The sequence below is a fragment of the Nicotiana tomentosiformis genome, chromosome 1, assembly GCF_000390325.3.
Source record: "Nicotiana tomentosiformis chromosome 1, ASM39032v3, whole genome shotgun sequence".
In the NCBI taxonomy this organism is placed as follows: Eukaryota; Viridiplantae; Streptophyta; class Magnoliopsida; order Solanales; family Solanaceae; genus Nicotiana; species Nicotiana tomentosiformis.
In genome coordinates this window covers 120,013,073-120,037,818 of record NC_090812.1, presented here as the reverse complement: position 1 = coordinate 120,037,818, position 24,746 = coordinate 120,013,073, and the positions used below count along the sequence as shown (strand labels likewise).

Here is a 24,746-nt window from a genome sequence, read left to right as displayed (position 1 = left end):
AATGAAAGGATGAGGAGAAAAACGTATATGTCGAAAATAGAGACAAAAAATGAAAGGATGAGAAAAGCGTGTCTGCCTAAAATAGAGCCAAAGAAAGAAAGAATGACGAGAAAAACGTATCTGCCAGAAATAAGGCCAAAGAAAGAAAGCAAAAAAATTTAACGATAAAAAATGTGTTAACCGTTATTCTCCACGCATAGTTACTTTACAAGAGGTAAGCGAGGGTCAATCATGGAAATAAAATATTATATCGGAGCACATCAATACAAGGATCGTATCGAGACCTGGCTCTGAAATTTAAAGTAATCTTTTTTTTTATTTCGCTAATGAATTTATTGCAGGTTTAAGAAAATATCAATTTTATTTCTTTCACCCTAAAACTTAAATATTTTCATTATCACACTCCAAGAGTCCAAGTCCTTTTTTTCTTTTCAGACGAATGAAGCACAAGTTGTCTTTCATTGTGAAGGGAGGTCAGTAGTTATATTTTTGTATCTGAGAAATAATTTTCCTCTACTTTTATATATGGAGATGATAGTCAACTAGAAAAGAAAAGAACTACAAAGATCAAAGTTTCTCTTTTATGACTTTTATATTTTAATAGATCTCTTAATCCAATCACCTTTTTAACATCCCATAAAATTTTAAAATGGCCTTCAAAATTCAAATCCTTGTAGGTTCACAAGAAATCGCCAAAAATATAAACTGTATTGCCTCACGTTATGATATAATCCTATAACTTCACAACCTACGTCTTGTTGGGAGGATATTTTGCGATAGTTTCTCAGTAGCACTACAAAGGAAAGCATAAATGAAGTAAGTAATAGTAGAGCAGAGATAATGACTATAGTATTTCTTTTGTTCATCTTTTCTTTTTTCTTCTAAGAAAGTAAAAAGTGAAGGGTGAATTAGCTTCTCAAGGAAAAAGCCTCCCATTACATTACACTTCTTTTTTTTCTTTTGTTTTCTTTTTTTTACTACTCAGAATAGAAGAACTTTGACTAAAGAATTTACAAAAATCGTCCTTTTGCCAAGCAATGGCCATCTACAGATGTAGTCAAGCAATTGGAAACTCCAAAATGAGGAACTTGCACTTGTGAGGAGGTTCCCTAATTGCTCAGTATACATACATAAGACAGCTTACAATAGATATTGCCAGACTGCAACTAGGTTTCCAATCAAATCACTGCAACGAAGTTACACAACAACATGATCAAGAACATACAGCCCTTAGAATGTGTATAGTTTTACTAGATGCAGAATGTTGAGACACTGGCTGGACGATACACAAATGGTCTGACTGTGTGAGAATGCCCAGAAGGATGATTATAGTTGAACTTCACACCAGATTTTCCATCTAGTATATGTTTGCAGTGGTCATGGAAGCTGCTAATGGATCTCGCAAGGCATGCATCCCAACGACCACTCTCTGGCATTGTCTCTTCCACTCTGTAAATGCCCCTTGAGTTTGTGAATGCGTGATAATTTAGAACTTCCCCAGAATTAGTTATACAAAGAACAACAACCTCAGCACCTGCAACAAGAAAAAAGATGAACACCCTCAAGTAGTGACACCAAAATATGAATCTAGTTGTGTATCTATAGCATATGGTTTTGTAACAGATAATGTTTTAGCCGAGCAAACCTCAAAGTTGCATGTAAATCAGACATAATGCCAGACAGTTTATGTCCCAAATTGTCCATTGTAAAGTACAAACATTTGGTTTTTGGCCTTCTTTGCTCTTATAGTACTAATAAAAATTGTCCTGGAGATATGTCATCTCGAAAGAGAAAAAATAACAGCAGAATCTTGAGAAGTAGAGGCGGAAAGGAAAAGCAAACTAATTTAATACCATTATAAGCTAAGCCTTGCCGTAACTAGTAAATTTGCTGCCATGTGACCAAGAAGTCACGGGTTCGAGCCGTGGAAATAGTCTCTTGCAGAAATGTAGGGTAAGGGTGCGTACAATAGACCTTTGTGGTCTGGCCCTTCCCGGACCCTGCGCATAGCGGGAGCTTAGTGCACCGGGCTGCCCTTTTATAAGCTAATCTTAAAGTAGATAATGACAGATCAAAATACTTGGAATTTATCCTTTACGCCGGAAAAGAGAAGTTTTGTTACAACCTCAAGTTTTGTGATCTTTAATTACTCCTTTAACCTGCCACTATACAAATTAGAGCACATTCTACACAACAAGCTCGAGGTGCTAACAGCACCCAACTATAAAACCCTCCCATCCCATGGAATGATGTTTCTGGAAAAAAAGAGTTTGAAGCAGGACAGCCCATGAATTCAGTTTTCCACCATGTTCCTGCAGCAGCTAAGTAAGAAGCAACCACGATGACAATCCTGGTAGAAAACACATGCAACTGCTCAACATTGTATTCTATCACTCAAATGATCTGAGCTACATAAGATAGTCAATTAGCTATGCTGGAGACCAGCTATATATAAGTCTTTTCTAAAGTGAAATAGCACAGCTATGATAATACAAAAACGTTTCCAATGTATGTATCTGCACAACGATCTAGGATTAATGTTCAGAATCTAGATGATTAACGAGTAGGCTGAGCAGGTTATCCTTGAAACTGTAGATACTTCTGAGAGTCGGTTCGGCCATTCATGTATCCAAAAATATGTGAGGTATCAAAATCTTTCAAGCTCTTATCTATTTTAATTATCACCATCCATTTGAGATTAGGGAAACCATAGATATCCAACTGATAGCCGAATAATGAATAAAACTCTACTAATGGAGTGTCACATCATACATTAAACAAAGGCTAGATGAAATTCTTTCTTTCAAGCTTTCTTGAAGAATATTCTCCAAAAGTCATCAATAGGTATTCCTAATTTCATATGACTAAGTTCAATATCTTTATTCTCTAGTGGCTTAGTTTGTGAAAACAACAGACGTGTATATTCTTTCTTCAAGTCACTATTTCAGTCTAAGATCCTCCAGATTTCTGATCATCCTTAGCAAGATCGAGGTACTTTCTGTGCCACGAACCACATACCAAAGGCCCATTATTTTTTTCTTCTGCTATAGTTAGAGAAAAAGCTCAAAATAGTCCGGTACCTTTGGACTTGGACTCAAAGTGATCATATTTCTTTCGGATGGAGCATTAATAGTCCACATATTTTGAGAAAGTGGTGCATTTTAGGTCTTAAACCTAACCACCGTCACTACTAGAAATTCGGTAAAAACCGACCAAAAAAACCGACCAAAGTTGGTCGGTAATGGACAATAACCGACTAAAACGCGACTATTTACGTGTGGACGGTATTTTAGGGGTCAGAAAGGAATACCGACCAAAGTTGGTTGGAAATTACCAACCAACTTTGGTCGGTCAATTAAATTCAAAAAAAAATATTGCAAAAAAAAACCGACCAAAGTTGGTCGGTATTTTAATTATGTAATCAAAAGATTTACCATCTGGGAATCGAACCGGGGTCTGTACTGTGGCAGGATACTATTCTACTACTAGACCATTGGTGCATTTTGTGTTAAGACTGTCTTTTTATTTGATTTATACTTTTTAATTGTATTTTCGCACGAAAATAACCGACAAAAGTTGGTCGGTTTTATTAAAAAATAAAATTACCGACCAAAGTTGGTCGATTTTTTTAAATGACCGGCCGAATTAACCGACCAATATTGGTCGGTTTTTTTAATATTAATTTTTATTTATTTTAATTGAAAAACCGACCAAAGTTGGTCGGTTTCTTGAAAAATAAATTTCGCGGGACTCAAAAATAGTTTCCCGCATTTTTGCGCCAAAGAAAACCGACCAAAGTTGGTCGGTTTCGTAAAAAAAATTAAAAAATAAAATAAGTTGAAAAATCGACCAACTTTGGTCGGTTTTTTGACCGACCAAAGTTGGTCGGTCGACCTTGGTCGGTTTTTGCCGAATTTCTAGTAGTGCGTTTGTCTTCTAACGAAACAAAAGTTCTCACGTGCGCCTTATATATTTTCCTCCAAACTCAAACTCTTGTTGCTGAAACATCCTTTGGGCTTCTCCTCTTGAAACAATCAGACTGCAAATAAGTTTCTCTCTTCTTTGTTTCTTATCTTCCAAAAAACCCTAGAACACCATTGAAGCAACAATATCTCTAAGGAGTTACAGTGGCAGAGAATCGGCTCCAATTTATGGTGAGTTTTTTTTTACTTTTATCGAACCCCTTCCCAGAAAAAAATTCTATACAATAAGCATGTTTCTGAATATGTAAAGAGAACCCTTTGTTCAGAAAAAATACCTTTGCAACTTTGTTATTGTTTAAAAACAAAATATGACTTGAATCCACGGCCTAAAATCTGGACGTTTTCTATATGTACTATTGTTAAAGTCTTATTGAATATGTATTATTTTTGTTAAATATCACAATATATTTTTTGTGATTTCAGAAGCGATAACCGAGGCATCATTTGTCAGTATCAAAATATACCATGGAGGAATTATGAAATGTATGCCAGAAAAATATTATGTTGGGGGCAACATCGACTATATTGATTATGTTAACGTGAAAAAAATGAACCTTGATGAGTTCAAGAACATGGCAGCAATTTGTGGATATTCAAAGGATTCAATAACTTTTTGGTATAGGTATGGAAGATCCGGTAATAGATGGAGGTTGGTATCTACAGATAATGAAACATATGCAGTTGACAGAAATATCCCGAATGACAATGTGATTGAGATTTACTTCGAACACTTGGACTCATATTTCAGTATAGAAAATATGGATTTGGTATATAAATCAAATGCTAGAGATAATGACAAACATCAATTTGTGCAGAAAAATTTATCTAGTGATGATTTTAGTGACTCCGAAGATAATATGTCTGATGATCTACTTGTTGATAAACATGAAAAAATTACAGAAAGTATTATAGATGAAAGCGAGATTCTTAGTGTCGAAGTGAAGAGAAAGATGGCCGCTCCAAAAGGGGAATCTGACTGTATTGATTCTGCAGACACAAATAGTTTGCATAGCGATTCCGAGACTGAGGAATCCAATTTTCCTCACTTTAACACACATACAGATATAGATAAGTCAATTTTAGCTCTGGAAATTACTTTTGCAATCAAGCAAGATTTTAAGAACGTAGTAGCTACTCATGAGATAAACAATGAAAAGTATATCAAGTGGAAGAAAAATGATAAAGAATGAATGAGGGCTGTTTGTATACATCCGGAGTGCGAATGGAAAATCATGGCATATAAAATGCAAAGGGACACAGCGCTTCAGATTAGGAAGTACAAACCTAAACATACTTGCAAGGAGTGGAATTATGAAAATAGAACAATAACATCATCCTTCATTGCAAGAAAATATCTCAAAGAAATTAAATCAAGCAGGGGTTAGAGCTTACTTGAGTTCAGAGATAGGGTGAGTGTAGATCTACGAGCTAAAGTGACTTTATCTCAAGCCAAAAGAGCTGAGATGAAAGCTATTGCGTTGATTGATGGTGATATTAAGGATCAGTACAAAATGATGTGGGATTATTGCATTGAAATTAATATGACAAATTCAGGCAGTACAATTCACGTGAAGTTTACTGATAATGAGGTACCAAACAGGCAATACAGATTTCAGAGAATATACATATATTCTGCTGCTTGTAAGCAAGCTTACAAGGCTGGATGTAGAAAGATAATAGGTGTGGACGGTTGTTGGTTGAAAGGTCCAATGTATGGGACACAATTGTTATCTGCAGTCAGAATTGATGGTAATAATAACATATTTCCCATTGCCTACGCGATTGTTGAGAAAGAAAGTAGAGAGACATGGGTATGGTTTTCGAACCATTTGGAAGTTGATTTAGATATAGATGAGAATGGTTGGACCTTTATGTCTGACAAACAAAAAGGTCTTATTGAAGCTTTTAATTAAGTTTTGCCATATGTTAACCGAGGAGACCGTTTCGTGTATTGTTGTCGAGGAACCAGTACCGGAACCCCCATTGAAAATGTTCGTCCTCGGAGGATGCTCGGTAACAGCCGATTTCAAGGTTGAAAAACCTTCCCCCGTACAAGTCCAGTGTGAGGAGGTCTCGAGATACATATGCTCGATCACTAAAGAAGTCCTTCCTACGGTCAAAAAGGATTGCAATTGGGTTGACAAGCACGTAGTGGTTCCCGGACCCGATGAAGACATCACCACCCATGTCGACGGATACTTAAGTGTTTACACTTATCCCTTTACACTGGGCCTATTGGATCCAGTCATCATCGACTTCTGCAAAAGATACGAGGTATGCCTCGGTCAAATTCACCCCTCATTCTGGAGGATCGTGATCCTTCTTCGGTTCTTCGTGAGCAAGATCGATGGATGCTCGTTCATCGTCGACCACCTAATGTGCCTACAGTTCCCGAATCTTTCGGGGGGGGACTGGTCAAGCTCATGCATTGGGCCAGTAAAGCCCCGTTCTCGAGTATTGATGAAGATCGGGATCGAGGCTAGTTAGGCCGTTTCGTCCGAGTGAGGACCTCGTACTTGATCCCAACTGAGAACATGTCGTTCCCCGAGAAGTGAAATATATCACATAAGTAAAATTTCATTTTCAAAATCTTATGTTACGCTTTTTTTCTACCTTCTTATCGGTGCTTTGTGGTGGTACAGTTGTCGCTCGGGTCCCGAATGCAGTCCCTCGACTCAAGGAGAGGGTCGAGTGAATCGTGTTACAAAGGCCATATTCCAAGCGATCATGGCGCGAACTTTTGGGCTCCTCTCGTGTCATTAAGTTCTCACTTGTTTCATTTCCTTTTGCAGGTTTATCCAAGGACATCACACCGAGGCTTCCATCCAGTGGTGAGAACTTTCCCACCGAGTCCCCTGCTCCGAGACAGGGTGATGAGAAGAAAAGGAAGAGGGCTCCGAGTTCTCCGAGCTCGGAGAAGAAGAAACCAAAGAGAAGGTTGGTGTGCAAATCCAAAGAAAGCACAAGCACTCGAGCACCATCTTCGAATTCACTTTGTCGGTTGAGGGATGAATCTGAAGAAGAAGGAGAAGTCTTCGATATGATGGCCCACGCATCATCGCAACTCAAGGGGCAAGGGGCCTCCGAAACGGTGAGAGGCGAGGCCGATTTGCCTTAAGTTAGGGAGGACGACTAGGAGGTCGTGGCCGAAGTTTCCCGGGATGTGGGCAATGCCCAAAAGGAAGCACATGGTGTGATAGACATCACCAAGTCGCCCTCGTTCACTGAGTCCATGTATAACGAGGCTCGGACGGTGAAGGAACATCCCAACGAGGGGGCCCATGGAGCGGACGACCCCTTCCGTGGCTTTTTTGATGACATGGATTCTACTGCCACATAGGACGTCACCGGATTGGGTAACTTGGAGGTGGCGAAGAAAAGTCCATCTTCGGGAACAAGCGGGCCTTCCTCAAGACCGAAGCTGATCAACCGGTTCCCAGCTCCGAGTGTGGATCCTGACTGGAAGTAGTAAATCGTCATCTCCGTTACGGAGGATGCCCGGGTCATCTCTGCCCCCGTAGGGTTGGCCATCTACCTTCGTTGTCTGGTAACCGAGGAAGACCAAGCTAAGATGAACGAGGTAGACGCGCCCTGCCTGTTCAATGAAGTACAACATGCGCTAAACCGAGTAACTTCAAATATCTCTTAATGACTATAGTTTGTACTTAGACTAATTTATAGATGACCCTAACGTTTTTCTTTGTGTATGTAGGCCTCGGTGCTTTATCACAAAACTTTTCTTCTATATCAGGATGAGTTGAACCAACTTGAAGCCGAGGTCCGAGGGCTCACTAAGAAGACAGCTACTTACAAACTTCTCAGCGAGCAGAGTAAAGGGGAGGCTAAGAGCCTCCAAGCTGAGTTGGAGGTGGATCAGAATAAGCATACCAACTTGGTCGAGCAGGTAAAAATATTTGAGGTTAGTGACGATAAGCTAGACTCGGTGACTAATGGTCAAAATCTGCAGGTCTTGTAGAAAATCGATCGGATCGAACAACTTCAAGCTGAGATGGATGTTGTCAAGATTGAGACCAACGAATGGAGAGGCAGGATGGACCGTCTGGCCTCGAAAAAGGAGACTGCTTGGGCACAACTGACTTCGACTGAGACCCAGCTTCGTGCGGCAAAAGAAAAGGCCGAGGTGCAGGCCAAAGAGTTTGAGGAGCTCCAGTCTCAACTAAGTGCGGCTGTCTCTGATCCAGAAAAATCTTGCCAAGGAGCTTGAAATGGCCAAGTCAGTAGTCTTGGTGGTTAAAGCAGATGCCGACGAGATGGTGGCCTAATATAAGGCTGATGCCGAGGCGGCCCAGGATCGAACGAGGGATATCGTCGAGGATGCGAAGCAGCGATCTCGAAGGGAGGCCTTCGAGGAGATTCATGCTCGGGGTTTTGACTTGTCAGCCGAAATTGAGAGTGTTAAGGAGCTCGAAGCCGAGGTCAAGAAGTCGGCAGATCCCGAGGATGAAGAAAGCTCCGAGGGTTAGAGCGGATCCGAGGGTGGAGGAGACTCCGAAGACCCTGGCGATGAGGCAGGCTCCGGTGAAGATCAGCCTATTTAAGTGCCATGTACATTTTTCTTTGTTTTTTGTATTTTTGTACTTTTTAACTTTTTTGTCAAGGGCGTTTGGCCCTTGTAAAGACTATACGTATATATAATACAAGGCTTCCTTTTCCCTTCGATAATTTCTGAGTTTTATTTTCCTTTGCTCTATTTTTTATGTTTGCAAAGATCGAAATGCCTTAGCATGAAGTAATTAGGTCATGTTCGGAGGTTTGAACAGGCCTTGCCTTCGAAATTATTTTGTTTAAGGCATCGTAGGGGTTCGATATGACCAGAACTTTTCCCTAAAGTACTTATAATTTTTTAGATTATAGTTTGCCGAGGGTAGCCTTTAGAACCGATTAAGAAATTTTTCAAGGCCTTGTTTTTTGTTACGGGTCTCGGATGTCTCCGAGCCGTTTTAATATGGTCGTAGCCTTTTTAGTTCGGGTATTGCCCAATGGGCTTGTCATCCCGAGTTATCCGGGCTTGCCTAAGATAACAGTCCCCGAGTGGGGATGGCCGTAGCCTTTCAGATTCGGGCGCTGCCTAATCCCCCGGGATTCAATAGCCCGGGCTGTCCGAGTTTGTCTTTGGATGACAGTCCCTGAGTGAGATCGATCCTTTGAACCCGTATAAAGGTGGCCCTTGGGCTCGATCTTTAGTGGATCAAATGTAGGAAATTCCTTAAGAGAAAAGATTTTTAAGGGACAAGATATTTATCTGCAAAGTAGAAACATCCTATTATTTTTGTGCGTAATATATACGATTACACATATGTACAAGATTTATGTTAGGGCTCGAGTAGTCTATGTGGTCACGGTTTATTCGACTGTTTGTCCCTTACAGTAAATTATATTGATCGAGCCGAGACTATTCGATCGCAAATTTTCTTTCCTTGCTAAAGTCATTGTCCCAGGGTGATGCCCCTAGTGTTCGAGGCTAGTCGTAGAGAAGCCTCAAATGTTGTTGTCGTGATCTTTGATACCGATTCGTAACCGACCTTCAATTCTAAGTTAGCACGATTTACTGTTGTCTCGTTAAAAACCTTGTCAAAAAACCTATTTGGGACAAAACCGGTTCAAAGGAAAAAGAGTGCAACGCGTGCTTTCAGGACAAAAACTTGTGTCGTTCTTTTGACGGTCGCCTACAAGTGTTAGTTCAAAATGCAAATAAGTAAGAGGAATGAATGGGGTTGTACCTCAGCAGTAACATCGCTTCAAGTGAGTTATGTTCTAGTTGTTCGGTAGTTGCTCATTGTTCATTGTTCTGAGTTTGTACGATCCCATTCTGGTGATCTCGATAATTTGATAAGGATCTTCCTAGTTCGATCCCAACTTCCCTTTGTTCGGGTTCCGGGTACTTAATGTGACCTTCCTTAACACTAAGTCTGCAACATTGATGTGTCGAAGGTTGGACCTTAAAATTTTAATATCTCTCGATTCGCTGCTTTTGGGCGGCCAATCGGACAAGGGCGGCTTCGCATCTTTCATCTAATAGCTCCAGGCTTGTATTCATGGCCTCGTCGTTCGATTTATTGATTTCATATCGGAACTTGAGACTTGGTTCTCCAATTTCTACCGGTATTAGAGATTCGGTGCTGTAAACCAGCAAGAATGGGGTAGCCTCAGTACTGGACTTCGAGGTCATACGGTATGCCCATAGGACTTCGGGTAGGATTTCCTTCCATTTCCCTTTGGCGTCAGTTAACCTCATTTTGAGGTTTTGGAGTATGGTTTTATTGGTCGACTCTGCTTGTTCGTTCCCACTAGGGTGGTAGGGTGTTGATAGGATCATTTTGATCTTATGGTCTTCGAGAAACTTGCTTACTTTGCTGCTGATAAATTGTTTCCCGTTGTCGCACATGATCTCGGCCGGCATTCCTAACCGGCATATAATGTGGTCCCAGATGAAATCGATGACTTTATTTTCCCTGACCTTCTCGTATGCCTAGGCTTCCACCCACTTAGAAAAATAGTCAGTCATAAACAATATAAATTGAGCCTTATCGGGTGCCCATGGAAGGGGGCCAACGATGTCCATTTCCCACTTCATGAACGGCCATGGTGACAAAATCGAATACAACAGCTCCCCTGGTTGATGATTCATCAGAGCATGTCTTTTACATTCAACACATTTTCATACGAACTCCTTCGCGTCCTTTTCCATGTCAATCCAGTAGTAGCCAGCTCTGATTACCTTTCGAACCAATGATTCGGCGCCTGAATGATTTTCGCAGGTGCCTTCGTTCCCTCAGAACGTACTCGGTATCTCCTGGTCCTAGACATATCGTGAGTGGGCCATCGAATGTTATTCTGAATAGGGTTCTGTCCTCGGACAAGCTAAACCGGTTTGCCTTTGTACGTAGGGCCCTCGATTCTTTCGGATCCGGGGGTAGTTTTCCGGTCTTCAGATATACTATATATTTGTTTCTCCAGTCCCAAGTCAGGCTCATTGAGTTTATCTCGGTGTGGCCTTCTTCCACTACCGATCTCATGAGTTGTACTACCGCCCGCGAGTTGAACTCATCATCCTCGACTGTCGACCCCAGGTTAGCAAGGGCATCGGCCTCACTGTTTTGATCCCGAGGTACGTGTTATAGAGTCCACTCCTTGAATCGATGTAATGTTACCTGAAACTTATATAGGTACCTTTGCATTCGTTCCTCTATGACCTCGAACGTCCCATTAACTTGGTTCACCACAAGGAGGGAGTCGCACTTAGCTTCAATTACCTCCGCCCCCTAGCTTTTGGCTAGTTCAAGACTTGCAATCATGGCCTCATATTCGGCCTCGTTGTTAGGCAATTTTATAGTCCTAATAGATTGTATAACTACATTGCCTATCTGTAGCTTCAATACGATGCCAAGTCCGGACCCCTTTGCATTCGAGGCACCATCGGTAAAGAGGGTCCAAATCCCCGAAGAAGTCCCGGAGTTCAACAACTCTCTTTCGATCTCGGGTATTAGGGCCGACTTAAAGTCGGCCACAAAGTCTACCAAAATTTGAGATTTAATGGCGGTCCTGGGCCGATATTCAATATCGTACCCACTGATTTCCACGGCCCATTTGGCCAACCGTCCCGAGAGCTCGGGCTTATGCATTACATTCCTCAATGGTAAGTTGTCATAACACATATGGGGTGACATTGGAAGTATGGTTTTAGCTTTCCAGAGGGACTTAGCAAAGCGAACGCCAGCTTTTCTAGGTGAGGGTACCTAGTTTTGGCCTCGCCAAGGGTCCTACTAATATAGTAGATTGGAAATTACGTACCTTTCTCTTCTCGGACCAGGACTCCACTTACCACTATCTCCGATACTACCAAGTACAAGTACAGTTGTTCATCTGTCTTCGGTGTGTGAAGTAGCGGTGGGCTCGATAGGTATCGCTTGAGTTCCTCCAAGGCCCATTGGAACTTTGAGGTCCATGAGAAGTTGTTCTTCTTCTTCAACAGTGAGAAATATCAGTGGCTCTTACCGGAGGAGCTCGAGATGAAGCTATGCGTCTGGTTAATCTATGCACGACCTTCACATTGTCCACAACTGTGATATCTTTGATCGCTTTGATCTTGTCGGGGTTGATCTCTATTCCCCAGTTAGATACTATGAATCCAAGGAATTTACCTAATCCAACTCCAAATGCACACTTCTTCAGGTTCAACTTCATATTATATTTCTTCAATATGCCGAACGTTTCCTGCAAATGTTTCAAATGGTCCTCTGCTCGCAAGGACTTGACCAACATATCGTCAATGTAAACCTCTATTGTTTTTCCTATTTGTTCCTTGAACATCCAATTTACTAGGCGTTGGTAAGTGACACCGACATTTTTTAATCCTAATGGCATCACGTTATAGCAGTATGTGCCGTACTTAGTGTTGAAGGAGGGTTTTTCCTGATTGTCCGGGTTCATCCGTATTTGGTTGTACCCGGAGTAGGCATCGAGAAAACTGAAGATCTCGTGGTCGGCGTGGCATCAATCATGCGATTGATGTTAGGCAAAGGAAAGGAGTTCTTGGAACATGCCTTATTCAAATATTTATAGTCTATACATATTCTTAATTTATTCCCCTTTTTAGTGACTACCACTTCGTTTGCTAACCAATCTGGGTATTTAACCTCCCGAATGGACCCTAGTTTTAGGAGTTTAGATACCTCATTCTTGATGAAAGCATTTTTGACCTCTGACTGGGGTCTCCTCTTCTACTTGACTGGGTGGAACTTCGGGTCCAAGCTTAGCTTGTTAGTGGTTATCTCCGACGGGATCCTTGTTATATCAAAGTGAGACCAAGCGAAGCAATCTTTGTTAGCTATAAGAAATTGAATGAGTGTTTTCCTGAGCTCGAGGCTTAACCTCGTGCCCAGGTATACCTTTTGATCGAGTAAGTGTTTGATTAGTATGACTTGTTCCAGTTCCTCGACCGTTGATTTTGTGGCGTCGGAATCGTCAGGGACTATGAAAGATCTGGGGACTCCATAGTCGTCGTCCTCGTCTACCCCTCATTCCTCCAATCCTATCGAGGCTGGTGTCGGCGATTGCTATTTGGCCCCGTCTTTGACCCTCCGATTCGGATCCTCCGATGTTGAGAGTGTGGATGTCGGGATCACTCATTGACCGCGAACATCCCCTTGGCACTAGTTGTTCCCCATAAACCGTTTTGACTTCTCCGGGTGTTGGGAATTTCAGCACCTGGTGCAGCGTCGAGGGTATTTCCCTCATGTTGTGAATCCATAGTCTTCCGAACAGAGCGTTGTATCTCATATCCCCTTCAATTACATATAACTTGGCTTCCTGTACGGTTCCGGCGAAGTTCACTGATAATGTTATCTCCCCTTTAGTGGTCTCGCATGCCATGTTGAACCCGTTTAGGACTCGGACCGCAGGTACGATCTAATCTTGTAGGCCGAGTTATTCTACGACCCTTGATCTGATGATGTTGGCTGAGCTACCTGGATCAATTAACACACGCTTAATTCGAGATTTATTTACGAGTACCAATATTACCAGTGCATTGTCATGGGGCTGCTCAATCCCCTCAGCATCTTCGTCGTTGAAAGACAAGGTTCCTTCCGGTATGTAATCCCGAGTCCTTTTTTCCCTTGTGATGGACACTTTGGTGCGCTTCAACATCAGACCCTGGGGAGTGTCGACTCCACCCATGATCTTGTTAATGACATGCTGAGGCTCTTCCTGCTTGGTCTGTTTATTAGAATCCTTGTTCCTGAAGTGGTTCTTGGCCCGATCACTCAGGAATTCTCGAAGATGCCCTTTGTTGAACAGTCGGGCCACCTCTTCCCTTAATTGTCGGCAGTCTTCTGTTCTATGGCCATGAGTGCTGTGATATTTGCAATTTAGTTGGGATACCTTTGGGATGGATCGGACTGTAAAGGTCTAGGCCACTTGGTATCTTTGATACATCTGATGGCAGATACGATACCGACGGCATCGATGTTAAAGTTGTACTCCGATAATCTTGGCGTTTCTATAGGCCCGACGGGCCTGTCGAAAGTCTTTTTGCTCATGAGTCCCCGGTTGTTCTGACCTCGATCACTTCTCCTTTCATTTCTTATAGAGTTTCGTCCGGACCCACTAATTCTTCGGTCCCCATTATACGGTTGATTCCGATCCCTGTTTGATGTCGGTTCACGATCGATCTATCTTATCTCTGTCGATGGTTCTGATGGGATACATGGACCCGGAAGGGGCCCCAAGCTGATCATCTTCGACACTGATTTTCGATTGATACCGGTTATAGACATCGGCCCAAGTGACAGTCGGATATTCCGCCAAGTTTTGTTTCAACTGTCGTGAAGCCAACGAGCTCCGAATGTTGAGTCCTTGGGTGAAAGCCTAAACGGCCCAATCATCAGCGACCGGTGGCAGGTCCGTTCGTTCCATTTGAAACCGGGACATGAACTCTCTGAACATCTCATTATCCTTCCATTTTACTTTGAAAAGGTCCGACTTCCTGGTCTCGACCTTGATAGCCTCGGCGTGTGCTTTTACGAAAGAATCTGCAAGCATAGCAAATGAGTCAATAGAATCAGGAGATAAGTTGTGATAGCATATCATAGCTCCTTTTGATGGGGTCTCTCCGAACCGTTTCAACAAGACAGACTCGATCTCATCATCCTCCAAGTCATTCCCTTTGATAGCACATGTGTAGGAGGTAACATGCTCGTTTGGGTCGGTCGTTCCGTTGTACTTAGGAATCTCGGGCATGCGGAACTTCTTAGGGATCGGCTTTGGAATCGCACTTAGAGGAAAAAGTTTTTGCACAAACTTCTTGGAATCCGGGCCTTTCAATATCGGCGGTGCGCCTGGGATTTGGTCAACCCTGGAATTGTAGGTTTCTACCTTTTTATCATTAGCTTCGATTTTCTTTTTCCCTGATTCTACCCGTTTTGTTAGTTCCTCAAGCATCTTTATGATCTCGGGGTTAGTCCCCGATTCATTTTCATTCGACCTCTCTATGACCGGTTCATCCCTGCGGGTTACTTCCTCGGACGGATCGGGTTCAATTCTGTAAGGTGCATGGTTTTGGTTCTGTAACTGAGCTATCAGTGCCTGTTGAGCCTGTAAGATTTTGAAGATCATCCGTAAATTGATCCCGTCTCCTCTAATGTTTTGTGTATTTTGAGCTGTCGATCGGGCTCCACCACAAACGCTATTCTCGGGATCGGTTGGCAGGTTTGCATTGATAGCCACATGTGAATTAGCGTCAATCGGGTCCACGGCCAGAATTTCGATGGGATCAACGGGCGGTACCTCGTTACTGGGCACTATGTTTTTATTTTCACCGTGATGGCCGGACTCATTGTCAACATGTAGGGGTGCTGATTGAGAGTTTGACATTTTGAGCTTTAACCTGAAATTAGAGACACTTCAAAGAACAAGTGTAAAGTAGTGTGTGTTATGGAAATTTGTATCAAATAACCACTATTATCCTTAAACCCACGGTGGGTGCCAAACTGGTTACCCTCAAAATCGGATAAAAATTAAATTTGTAAGTGGTTTTAAGGATACGTGGATTAACTTGATACAAAGTGATAAATTAAGTTGCAATTGAAATAAACAATGATAAAGTAAATTCAAACCACACGAGTTTGACAGTTTCAATCTTGGAAGGTTAGCCACCCTCGAGCCAGATGCACTTTGATCGGTATCACGAGATAGAAGAAGAAGAGCTTAAATAGAAAAATAATAATGTATTGCTTTGGAATACGTGTTATAATGTGTTAAATAAATTATCAAACCCCTTTTATATAGTAGAGGAGTCCTACTTTAGTTACAATTATATAAAAGATAAAACATCTCTTGATTTGCCGATTGTCAGTTCCTCATTAATACGTGCCGAGATTCCCACCGTAATTTTCGACCGATCACAGATATTTAGGTCTTTTGTTATGCTAATAGTATTTCTTCGAGCTCGTTCAGGCTAGAATCGATTCCGGGATCACGACCTCGATATTCTTGAAGGCGGGCGTTCCCACCCCGGGTTCTAGCCTAGTGAGACTTGGATCAATCTTCAGTCCTTTATTGCCATGTTCCGAACCTGACCTACCATGTCATAGACAAGCTCGATTTCGACAATATACAATGTCTTAAGCATATGAATTTATCTATGCACTAATATCATGGGATTTCCAAATTAAACCTATCAATTAATCAATTTTCATCTTCTACAATAAATTTATGTAATGAAGGTAAAAAAATCTAACCTATGTTATTTTTCATAGCCTATTCGATATGGAAACCGCGGATTTATTGGTATATCACATTCATGCATTTACGAAGAGTAAATGATCTGTGATTCATGCTAGAAATCATGCTTAGGCTATGTGCTTATTCGGTTGAGAGCTATCGAGGTTATTTCTGTTGTTTTGAGTTATCTTCTCTAACTCTAATTATATACTCAGTCATGATTCTTTATTTGCATATCATATCTAAGTCTCTGTTTATCATTCAATGTTACATCACATGTTATCATTGTTTGGGCTGAGTGGTACGAGATTGTGAGCTCTTGAGACTTGAGAGATTGATGATTGAGGTGGTCCTGAGAGCCAAGTTGTGAGTGTTATTGTGGATCGGGCTACACCCGTAGCAGGCCATATTGGCTTTATCGTTATTATTACGTGGATCGGGCTGCACGCCGTAGCAGGACTTATTTGCTTAATATTAGCTCTTGGGAAGGATCCTCCCCTCCGAAGTTTGACATACCAGTAGGGGGCATAGGCACATTGATATATATACACGTGCTTTGGTGAGGGGCATTGATGACAAGCATCCGCATAGTGTTGAGTGATTGTGTGTGAGTTGTGTGGGCATTTGGCAGACATATTGAGTATTTTCTGAAAGTGTGAGTACTTGGGGGTATCACCGTGAAATCGTTCCTTGACATGCATATATGACATGTAGAAATCGTTCCTCATGTTAGCTGTAATTGACATGTTCCTATCAGTGTTGAGCTTTAATTGTTGAACTTGAAAGCATGTCTAAATTTCCGTATCATGAACGAGCTGACTATGATAATTTCTCTTAGTTGTTGATTGTTTATGTCATCATTAAACCTATGTAGTCATTATATTGGACTCTAACTGTTTTCTTCTGATCTCGTCACTGCTTTCAGCCCAAGGTTAGTTTTGTTACTTATTGAGTACAAGAGGTCAGTTGTACTCATATTACACTCTACACTTCGTGTGCAGATCCAGATGCATCTGGACGTGGTGATTTCTAGATCTGTGCTACTACTTTCTTGGAGACTTCAAGGTAGCTGGTATTACGTAGGGAGACCTTGACTCTCTTTCCTTTTATTTTCTTCAGTATTGTTATATTATTCGAACAGTTGTACTAGAGTTTTTGGTTTATTTTGATACTTAGTAGTGCTCATGTACTCGTTGACCCCAGATTCTTTTGGGGATGGTTGTAGTAGTATTTCAGTTATTTTTATTAGATATTTATGAGATTTTCGCTATTGAGTTTATTAAAATATGTTTATTCCAGTGTTTAGTTGTTATGTGATTGTCAGCTTGCCTAGCAAGTGTGTTAGGCTCCATCACGACAAGTTGGCATTTTGGGTTGTGACACAATCACCCTACCGTCCTGTATCAATATCGCGCCAAGACCAATATGTGTTGCATCATAATGGTATAGGACCCCGAATCTGTAGGCAACACCAACATTGGGGTCGTAGTCAATGCAGTATAGAGCTTATGAAAACTCACCCCACACTGATCGGACCATATGAAAAGAGCACCCTTCTGGGTCAACCTGGTCAGTGGGGCTGAGATAGATGAAAACCCCTTCACGAACCGGCGATAATAACCCGACAAACCTAAGATGCTTTGAATCTCTATAGTTGATGCAGGTCTAGGCTAGTTCTGAATTGTCCAAATCTACTTTAGATCCACCTTGATGCCCTCGGATGGTACAACATGCCCCAAAAGGGCAATCGAGTCCAACCAGAACTCGCGCTTTGAAAACTTGAGATATTATTAACGATCCTTCAAAGTTTGAAGTACGATCCGCAAATGCTGCTCATGCTCCACTCGTCTACGGGAGTAAACCAAGATATCATCAATGAAGAGAATTACAGAGAAATCCAGATAAGGCTTGAACACTGGTTCATACAATCCGTAAAGGCTGCTGGGCTTTAGTCAAGCCAAATGACACCACCAAGAACTCATAGTGACCATACTGAGTCCGAAAAGCAATCTTAGGGACACCCGACCTCAAATCAATCTTTAAAAATACCTTGAAACCTTGAAGCTGGTCAAATAAGTCACAATCCTTGGCAACAGATACTTATTCTTGATAGTGAATTTGTTCAACTACCGATAATCTTTGCACATCCTCATAGATCCGTCTTCTTCTTCACATACAACACCGGTGCACCCCAAGGCGAGACACTAGGTCTATGAATCCTTTATCAAGCAAATCCTGTAGCTGTTCCTTCTTTCAACTCAATTGGGGCCATACAGTATGGTGCAAGAGAAATAGGCTGAGTGCCCGGAACCAAGAAAATGCAAAAGTCGATATCTCTATTGGGTGGTATGCCTAACAAGTCTATTGGAAACACCTCTGGAAACTCTCTCCTCACCGGAACCGAATCCAGGGGATGAACCTCCGCACTCAAATCATGGATATAAGCCAAATACGCCTGGCACCTTTTCTAAACCATATGCCGAGCTTTCACATATGAAATGACCATGCTAGTGGAGCGACCGAGAGTCCCTCTCCACTCCAATCGAAGCAACCCCAGCATCGATAACGTCATAGTCTTGGCATGACAATCCAAGATAGCGTGATAAGGTGACAACCAATCCATACCTAAAATCACGTCAAAATCCACCATATTAAGTAACAGAAGGTCAACCCTAGTCTCATAGCTCCCGAGAGCGACCAAACATGAATGATAGACCCGGTCCACCATAATAGAATCCCCAACGGGCATAGACACATAATCAGGATCACTCAAGGAATCAAGAGACATAACTAAATATGAAGCAAAATAGGATGACACATAAGAATAAGTGGAACCAGGATCAAATAAAACCGATGCATCTCTATGGCAAACAAGAACAATACATGTGATGATCGCATCAGATAACTCTGCCTAGGTCTAGCTGGAAATGCATAGAAATGGGGTTGAGCCCCACCAATCTGACCTCCACCTCTCGGATGGCCTTTCACTAGCTGGCCTCCACCTCTAGCTGCCTGACACCTCCCCCTAATTAGCTAGGCAGGAGGTGGAGCAACCGGTGCTAGAACTATAGCACGAGTACCCTGTTGTGGCATGCTGCTCTATGACCTGGGGAAAAACCTCGCGACGTGCCTTGGGTCCCAAAGTATAACAAACCCTTGGCTGATGTGACTGTTGACCTGAATAACCACCCTGATAACTCTAAATTCAAAGTGCACTAACCAGAGCTGAAGGTGCAATATATGCTAGCTTCTCGGAATGAGGTCCATAAACACCATAGCCACCTGAAGAACCATGAGACACCTGAAGTGCTAACTGAACGGTCTTGATGGGATGGCCTCTGTCAAATTTAAACCTACCTCCAGACGAGGCACCACTAAAATGCCGAAAGGACAAGGCCGTATCTCATTTGCCATGTCTCTACCCTGACCAGGAATCTTCTTAATCCGTCTAGCGATCTCTACGACTCGAGTGAAAGAAATATCATTCGCAGTCTCTTTAGCCATTTGTAGACTGATACCATAAGTAAGGCCATCAATGAACCACCGCACCCTCTCCCTCTCTATAGGGAACAAGATAACTGCATGGCGTGATAAGTCCACAAATCTGGTCTCATACTAGGTAACGGTCATGCTACCCTGCTGGAGATGCTTAAACTAATTGTGAAATTCCTCTCTTTGAGTGAAGGGGATGAACTTCTCCAAGAATAGCTATGAAAACAGAGCCCAAATGAGAGGAGGTGAACCTGCTAGTCTACCCCGAACATACTCCTACCACCATCTCTTAGCGGAGCCATGCATCTAAAACAGTGTGAAGTTAGCTCCATTGGACTCCATTACACCCATGTTTTGCAATACCTAATGGCACCGGTCTAAGAAATCCTGGGGGTCCTCAAAAGGTGTACCACCAAAACAAATAGGAAACAACTTGGTGAACTTGTCCAACCTCTTCAGCCCTTAGATGATATCGCGGGTCCCTCCCTAAAATGTGTAGCAATAATAGGCTGAGCTGCTCCAACTGGCGGAACTGCTGGAGTCTCATACTCATGATCCATCTTCTATGGAGTGTGAGTAGCAGGAGTTTAGGCTCCTTCCCCAGCATGATAGATGGTTGGTGCCATAAGGAACACACCAGTCTGGGCCACACTCTCCATAAGGCCCACCAGGCGGACTACAGCATCCTGAAGTATCGATGTAGCAATGAACCCCTCTAGGACGTGAGCTGGTCCAACTGGTGCAGTCTGAATAGGGATCTCCTCATCCTGCTCAATCCGAGGCTCTGCATTATGTGTTGTTACGCGTGCTCTAGGTTGAGCTCTGCTTCTGGCGCTACCTCGGCCCAGGCCTCCGCCCCTGGTAATGGCTACAACCCGGGGCTCCGACTCCTGATTAGCTACTGATATGGTACGTGTCCTTATCATCTGTGAGAGAAAATAAAAGAATGATTTAGAATCAATGATAAAATAAAGTCGCACGATAGACAAAGAAATAAGTGAAAGTTTTCCTAAAGCCTTATAGCCTCTAGAATATAAGTATAGACGTCTCTGTACCGATCCTCCAGACTTTACTAAGCCTACTCATGACTCGTGAGACCTAGGCAACCTAGTACTCTGATACCAACTTGTCACAACCCAAAATATCAACCACGGGACCGTGATGGAGCCTAACATTCACTTGTTAGGCAAGCCAACATTGGCTAAAGAATTAACAAATGTTAACAATTTTAAAAAAATAGAATATTAGTAAGTAACGACTGAAATGATCTGAAATACATAAAACACCTCTATAAATAATTCAGTCTATATTAATCCTAGAAATCCGGAGTCACAAGTACATGAGAGACTAGAATACTATAAGTACAGTCTGAAACAAAGTACAATTGTTTGAAACAAGGTAAATAGTAAAACAAAATAAGGAAGGGAACTTCTGGGACTACGAAAGCCGTGTAGCTCTACCTAAAGTCTCCTGAATAGATATGATCTGAGAAAGCCTCTGCTAAATACTGCTGGGACCAACACTCGAATCTGCACAAGAAGTGCAGAAATATAGTATGGGTACAACTGACCCAATGTACTCCGTAAGTGTCGAGCCTAATCTCGACGAGGTAATGATGAGGCTAAGGCAAGACACCTATAATAAGCATGTACAGTTATATATATGCATAAAAAATTAACAAATACAGAGTCAAGTGAAACAACTGAGTTGGGGCATGTATAGGGAACAATAGACAAAAATAATAAATAAAGAATCATGAAGTAACCTCTTTCCAAGATGGGCAACGAAGTCACCAAGTCAAGTTTCACATTACCAAATATAGAGTAAAACAATGAAATAAATAAACTCGCACGGCATCACCCTTCGTGCTTTTAATCTCAACTTCACTATATCAAATAAATACAAGTGCATGACATCACCCTTCGTTCTTTTACTCTCATCCTCACGTGATCACAATAGAAATGCATATGCACAACATCACCTTTCGTGCTTTAACCTCTCATGATAAATAAGCATGTATACGGCATCGCCCTTCGTGCTTTTATCCTTACATTCACTCAATCAATAATGTCAATATGCAAAATATGGCACGGCAACGCCCTTCGTTCTTTTCACCCTTCTTCACCAAGAAACAATAACAATTCAAATTATCAAACAAGGTGAGAAGCAATTTCAACCTCAACAAAAATGCTAGAATCATGAAACTCAACTTTTGATATCACAATAATTTCAACATAAGCAATAAATACGCAAGCGAATAATTAAAGAATAGACAATCTGACTAAGGCGTGGAAGGCGTAGTAAATGAAATAATATGGTACAAATAAGATAAATTTCACCCGCATGCTTAAACTCACGACAACGTATATATTCTCGTCACCTTACATATACGTCACCTCTTCCGCAACCAAATCAATAATCAACCCCGACTATTTCTTTAGAATAAGCTTCCAAACTAATTGAATCTAGCCAAATATCGTTCAAACAATTCAAAACAAGCTTTAGAAACTACCCACGGGTGAAAAAGGTTCAATCTTTAATGAAATTTAAAAACTTAACAAAAGTCAACCCCCGATCCTCTTGGTCAAAATACGAGATTCGGACCAAATTCTGATTACCCATTCACCGCCGAGCTCAATTATTTGATTTATTTTTAAATTTGGCCTCAATTTGACGTCTAATTCTTAATTTTACCAAATTACTAAATTCTACCAAAATTCCTAATTTCTAACTTTTAACTACTAAATTTAAGGCTAAAAATCAATGGGTGTTTTTGAGAATACATCAAAACTAGTCGAAAAGTACTGACCAATGAAGTTAGGATGAAAATCTCTTAGAAAATCTATCTAATACGGGCTCTAGGTTTCAAAAATAGTGGAAAAGAATGAAATCTCGTGTTTCAGCTTTTATTCAATTGGGCATCAGGTGCTCTTCACATTGGAGGACCACCTGTCGCGTTCGTGAAGTACACAGGCCCATTGGACTTCGCGTTCGCGAAGTCCACATCGCGTTCGCAAAAACATTTTTCCAGCCAAGCCTCCGCGTTCGCGACGAGTAGGTTGCGTTCACAATGAAGAACTCCTCCTGCCTTCCCAATCATCCCAAACCGCCGCATTCGCGAAGGATAGTCCCCCCAAGCCTTCGCGTTCGTGGTCTGACTCTCGCATTCGCATAGTGAATCCAGCCCCAGTCCCATTTTCCCCTTCGCGGTTGCGGTAGTAGTTCCGCGATCGCGAAACACTGATGCACCAACAGAAAAAACAGCAATCTCACAAGGCAAATAATGGTCCGAATTCAATCTGAAATTCAACCAAGCCCCCGCGCTCCAATCCGAACATGCACAGAAGTGTAATAACATCACATAAACTTGCTCACTCGCTCAAATCATAAAAATAACATCAAAAATCATGAATCGACCATTGAAACTTATGATTTTTCAAAGTTTAAAACTTATTTTCCAACGTTCCACGAAACGCGCAATGCCCTCGGGTCTTCTGGGACCCCAACTAAACTTGTGTACAAATCTAAAAAATCATGCGAACCTACCGGAATCGTCAAAATACCGATCCGAAGTTTTTTACTAAGAACGTTGACCATGGTCAACTCTAGTTCTTTTTAATGCCAAAAATTACATTTTCTACAAATTTTTTGAAAAGCGACACGGACCACACGCAAGTCTTATAATATCAAATGAAGCTACGAGAGACCTCAGAACACAAAATTTAAGGCTATTACTCAAAATGATCTATCGGGTCGTCACATCGTTAGGGTTCCCCTCCTTTAGAGTTTTACTCTCAATCATCCGTGAAGCGCTTCGACCCAATTCCCATGAACTTAAAGCTGCTAACAAGTCTTAATCTGGTTTCTTGTATTGAGGTTTGTTTTACTTAGCTTGTTTCGACTTCAATTAGTTTTTAGGACAAATTTAAATTGAGGTTTTCCTCTACCGAGGTACTTTTCTGTTGTGTTATTTATTTCACATTCTGTTACTTTTTTACAGCAATTGAATTAACAAGGTAGATGTAAACTATTTCTCTTTAAAGTTCAAAGTTGTATGCTTTAGTTGTGATAAAATTCTTTCTTCATTGAAGATTTATTTATAGAATTCTTTTTGCTAAGATTGATGGAAAATCTTATAATCATAGACGAGCATGTTTTAAAATGCGCTGCTTCTTATTACTGCATTAGCTTCTTTCTTTTGTTTGGATGCGGTGCATTTTAGTTGGTATTACATCAGTATAAAGAGTATTTATCTTGGTAGAATGTTATTTCAAAAACGTTGACAAGGATAATACTTTCATACATGTGGTACTTTCCCCTGCAGTTCTGTGATATTTTTCTTTATTTTACGGGACAAAATTCTAAAGTTTGAGTACTTTGTAGTAGTTGTATGTGATCTATCAGAAACCTATAAGTTACTTGAATCCTTTCATTTGAGGTAACTGAAGGAGATCTTCTTTATGCTAAAATTTATAAAAGGCATATGCCGTGGTTTATTCTTCAATTGGCAACGTGTTCCTCATATATAGTTATGCACGAATTTCTTGAATATTTTCGGATGGGAATGTGAATGGGTTGCTACTCTCTAGAAGGTAAGTACATGATTTTCTTTGATTCTGATTGGCCTTCTTTTGTACCTCAGCTTTAGTAAATTACTATGTATGTTGTAGTTGAACGTATCTTCTAAGCTATCAAGTTGTAGTTGCAGAGTTAACGGATGCTTGAAATGCCTCTGCTTTATTTACATGCTAGGAGAATTAGTTCACTTATGTTATTTTTATATTAGGTTTTCGCTGAAAAATGTTAGTAGGTGTTTGTCTTTACTTTGTGACAATTGCCAGATAATTCCTTTAAATAAAATTTAAATGTAAATGTTTCTTTCAAGTAGCAAGTTTGTGCTCTCATGGCTAACGGAAAGGCTGTACCATGCTAACATTTAAGCACTTCCACTACTGTGCATATTTTTTGGGATGAAAAGAAATTATGATATTGCGCTTTGAGGTGTTTGTGTTTTGTCCATGTGACCCC

The 24,746-nt window shown here is 41.3% G+C and overlaps 1 protein-coding gene across 1 annotated transcript; it reads right to left on the bottom strand.

The window, feature by feature from the left end:
- Positions 1–1,250: 1,250 nt before the first annotated feature.
- Positions 1,251–3,029, bottom strand: LOC138909030 (uncharacterized). Its single transcript, XM_070200034.1, has 3 exons — positions 3,019–3,029; positions 2,160–2,350; positions 1,251–1,534 (listed from the first exon to the last, which is right to left on the bottom strand). Exons 1-3 carry the CDS (start codon positions 3,027–3,029, stop codon positions 1,251–1,253), a joined length of 486 nt encoding a protein of 161 aa, XP_070056135.1.
- Positions 3,030–24,746: the final 21,717 nt, after the last annotated feature.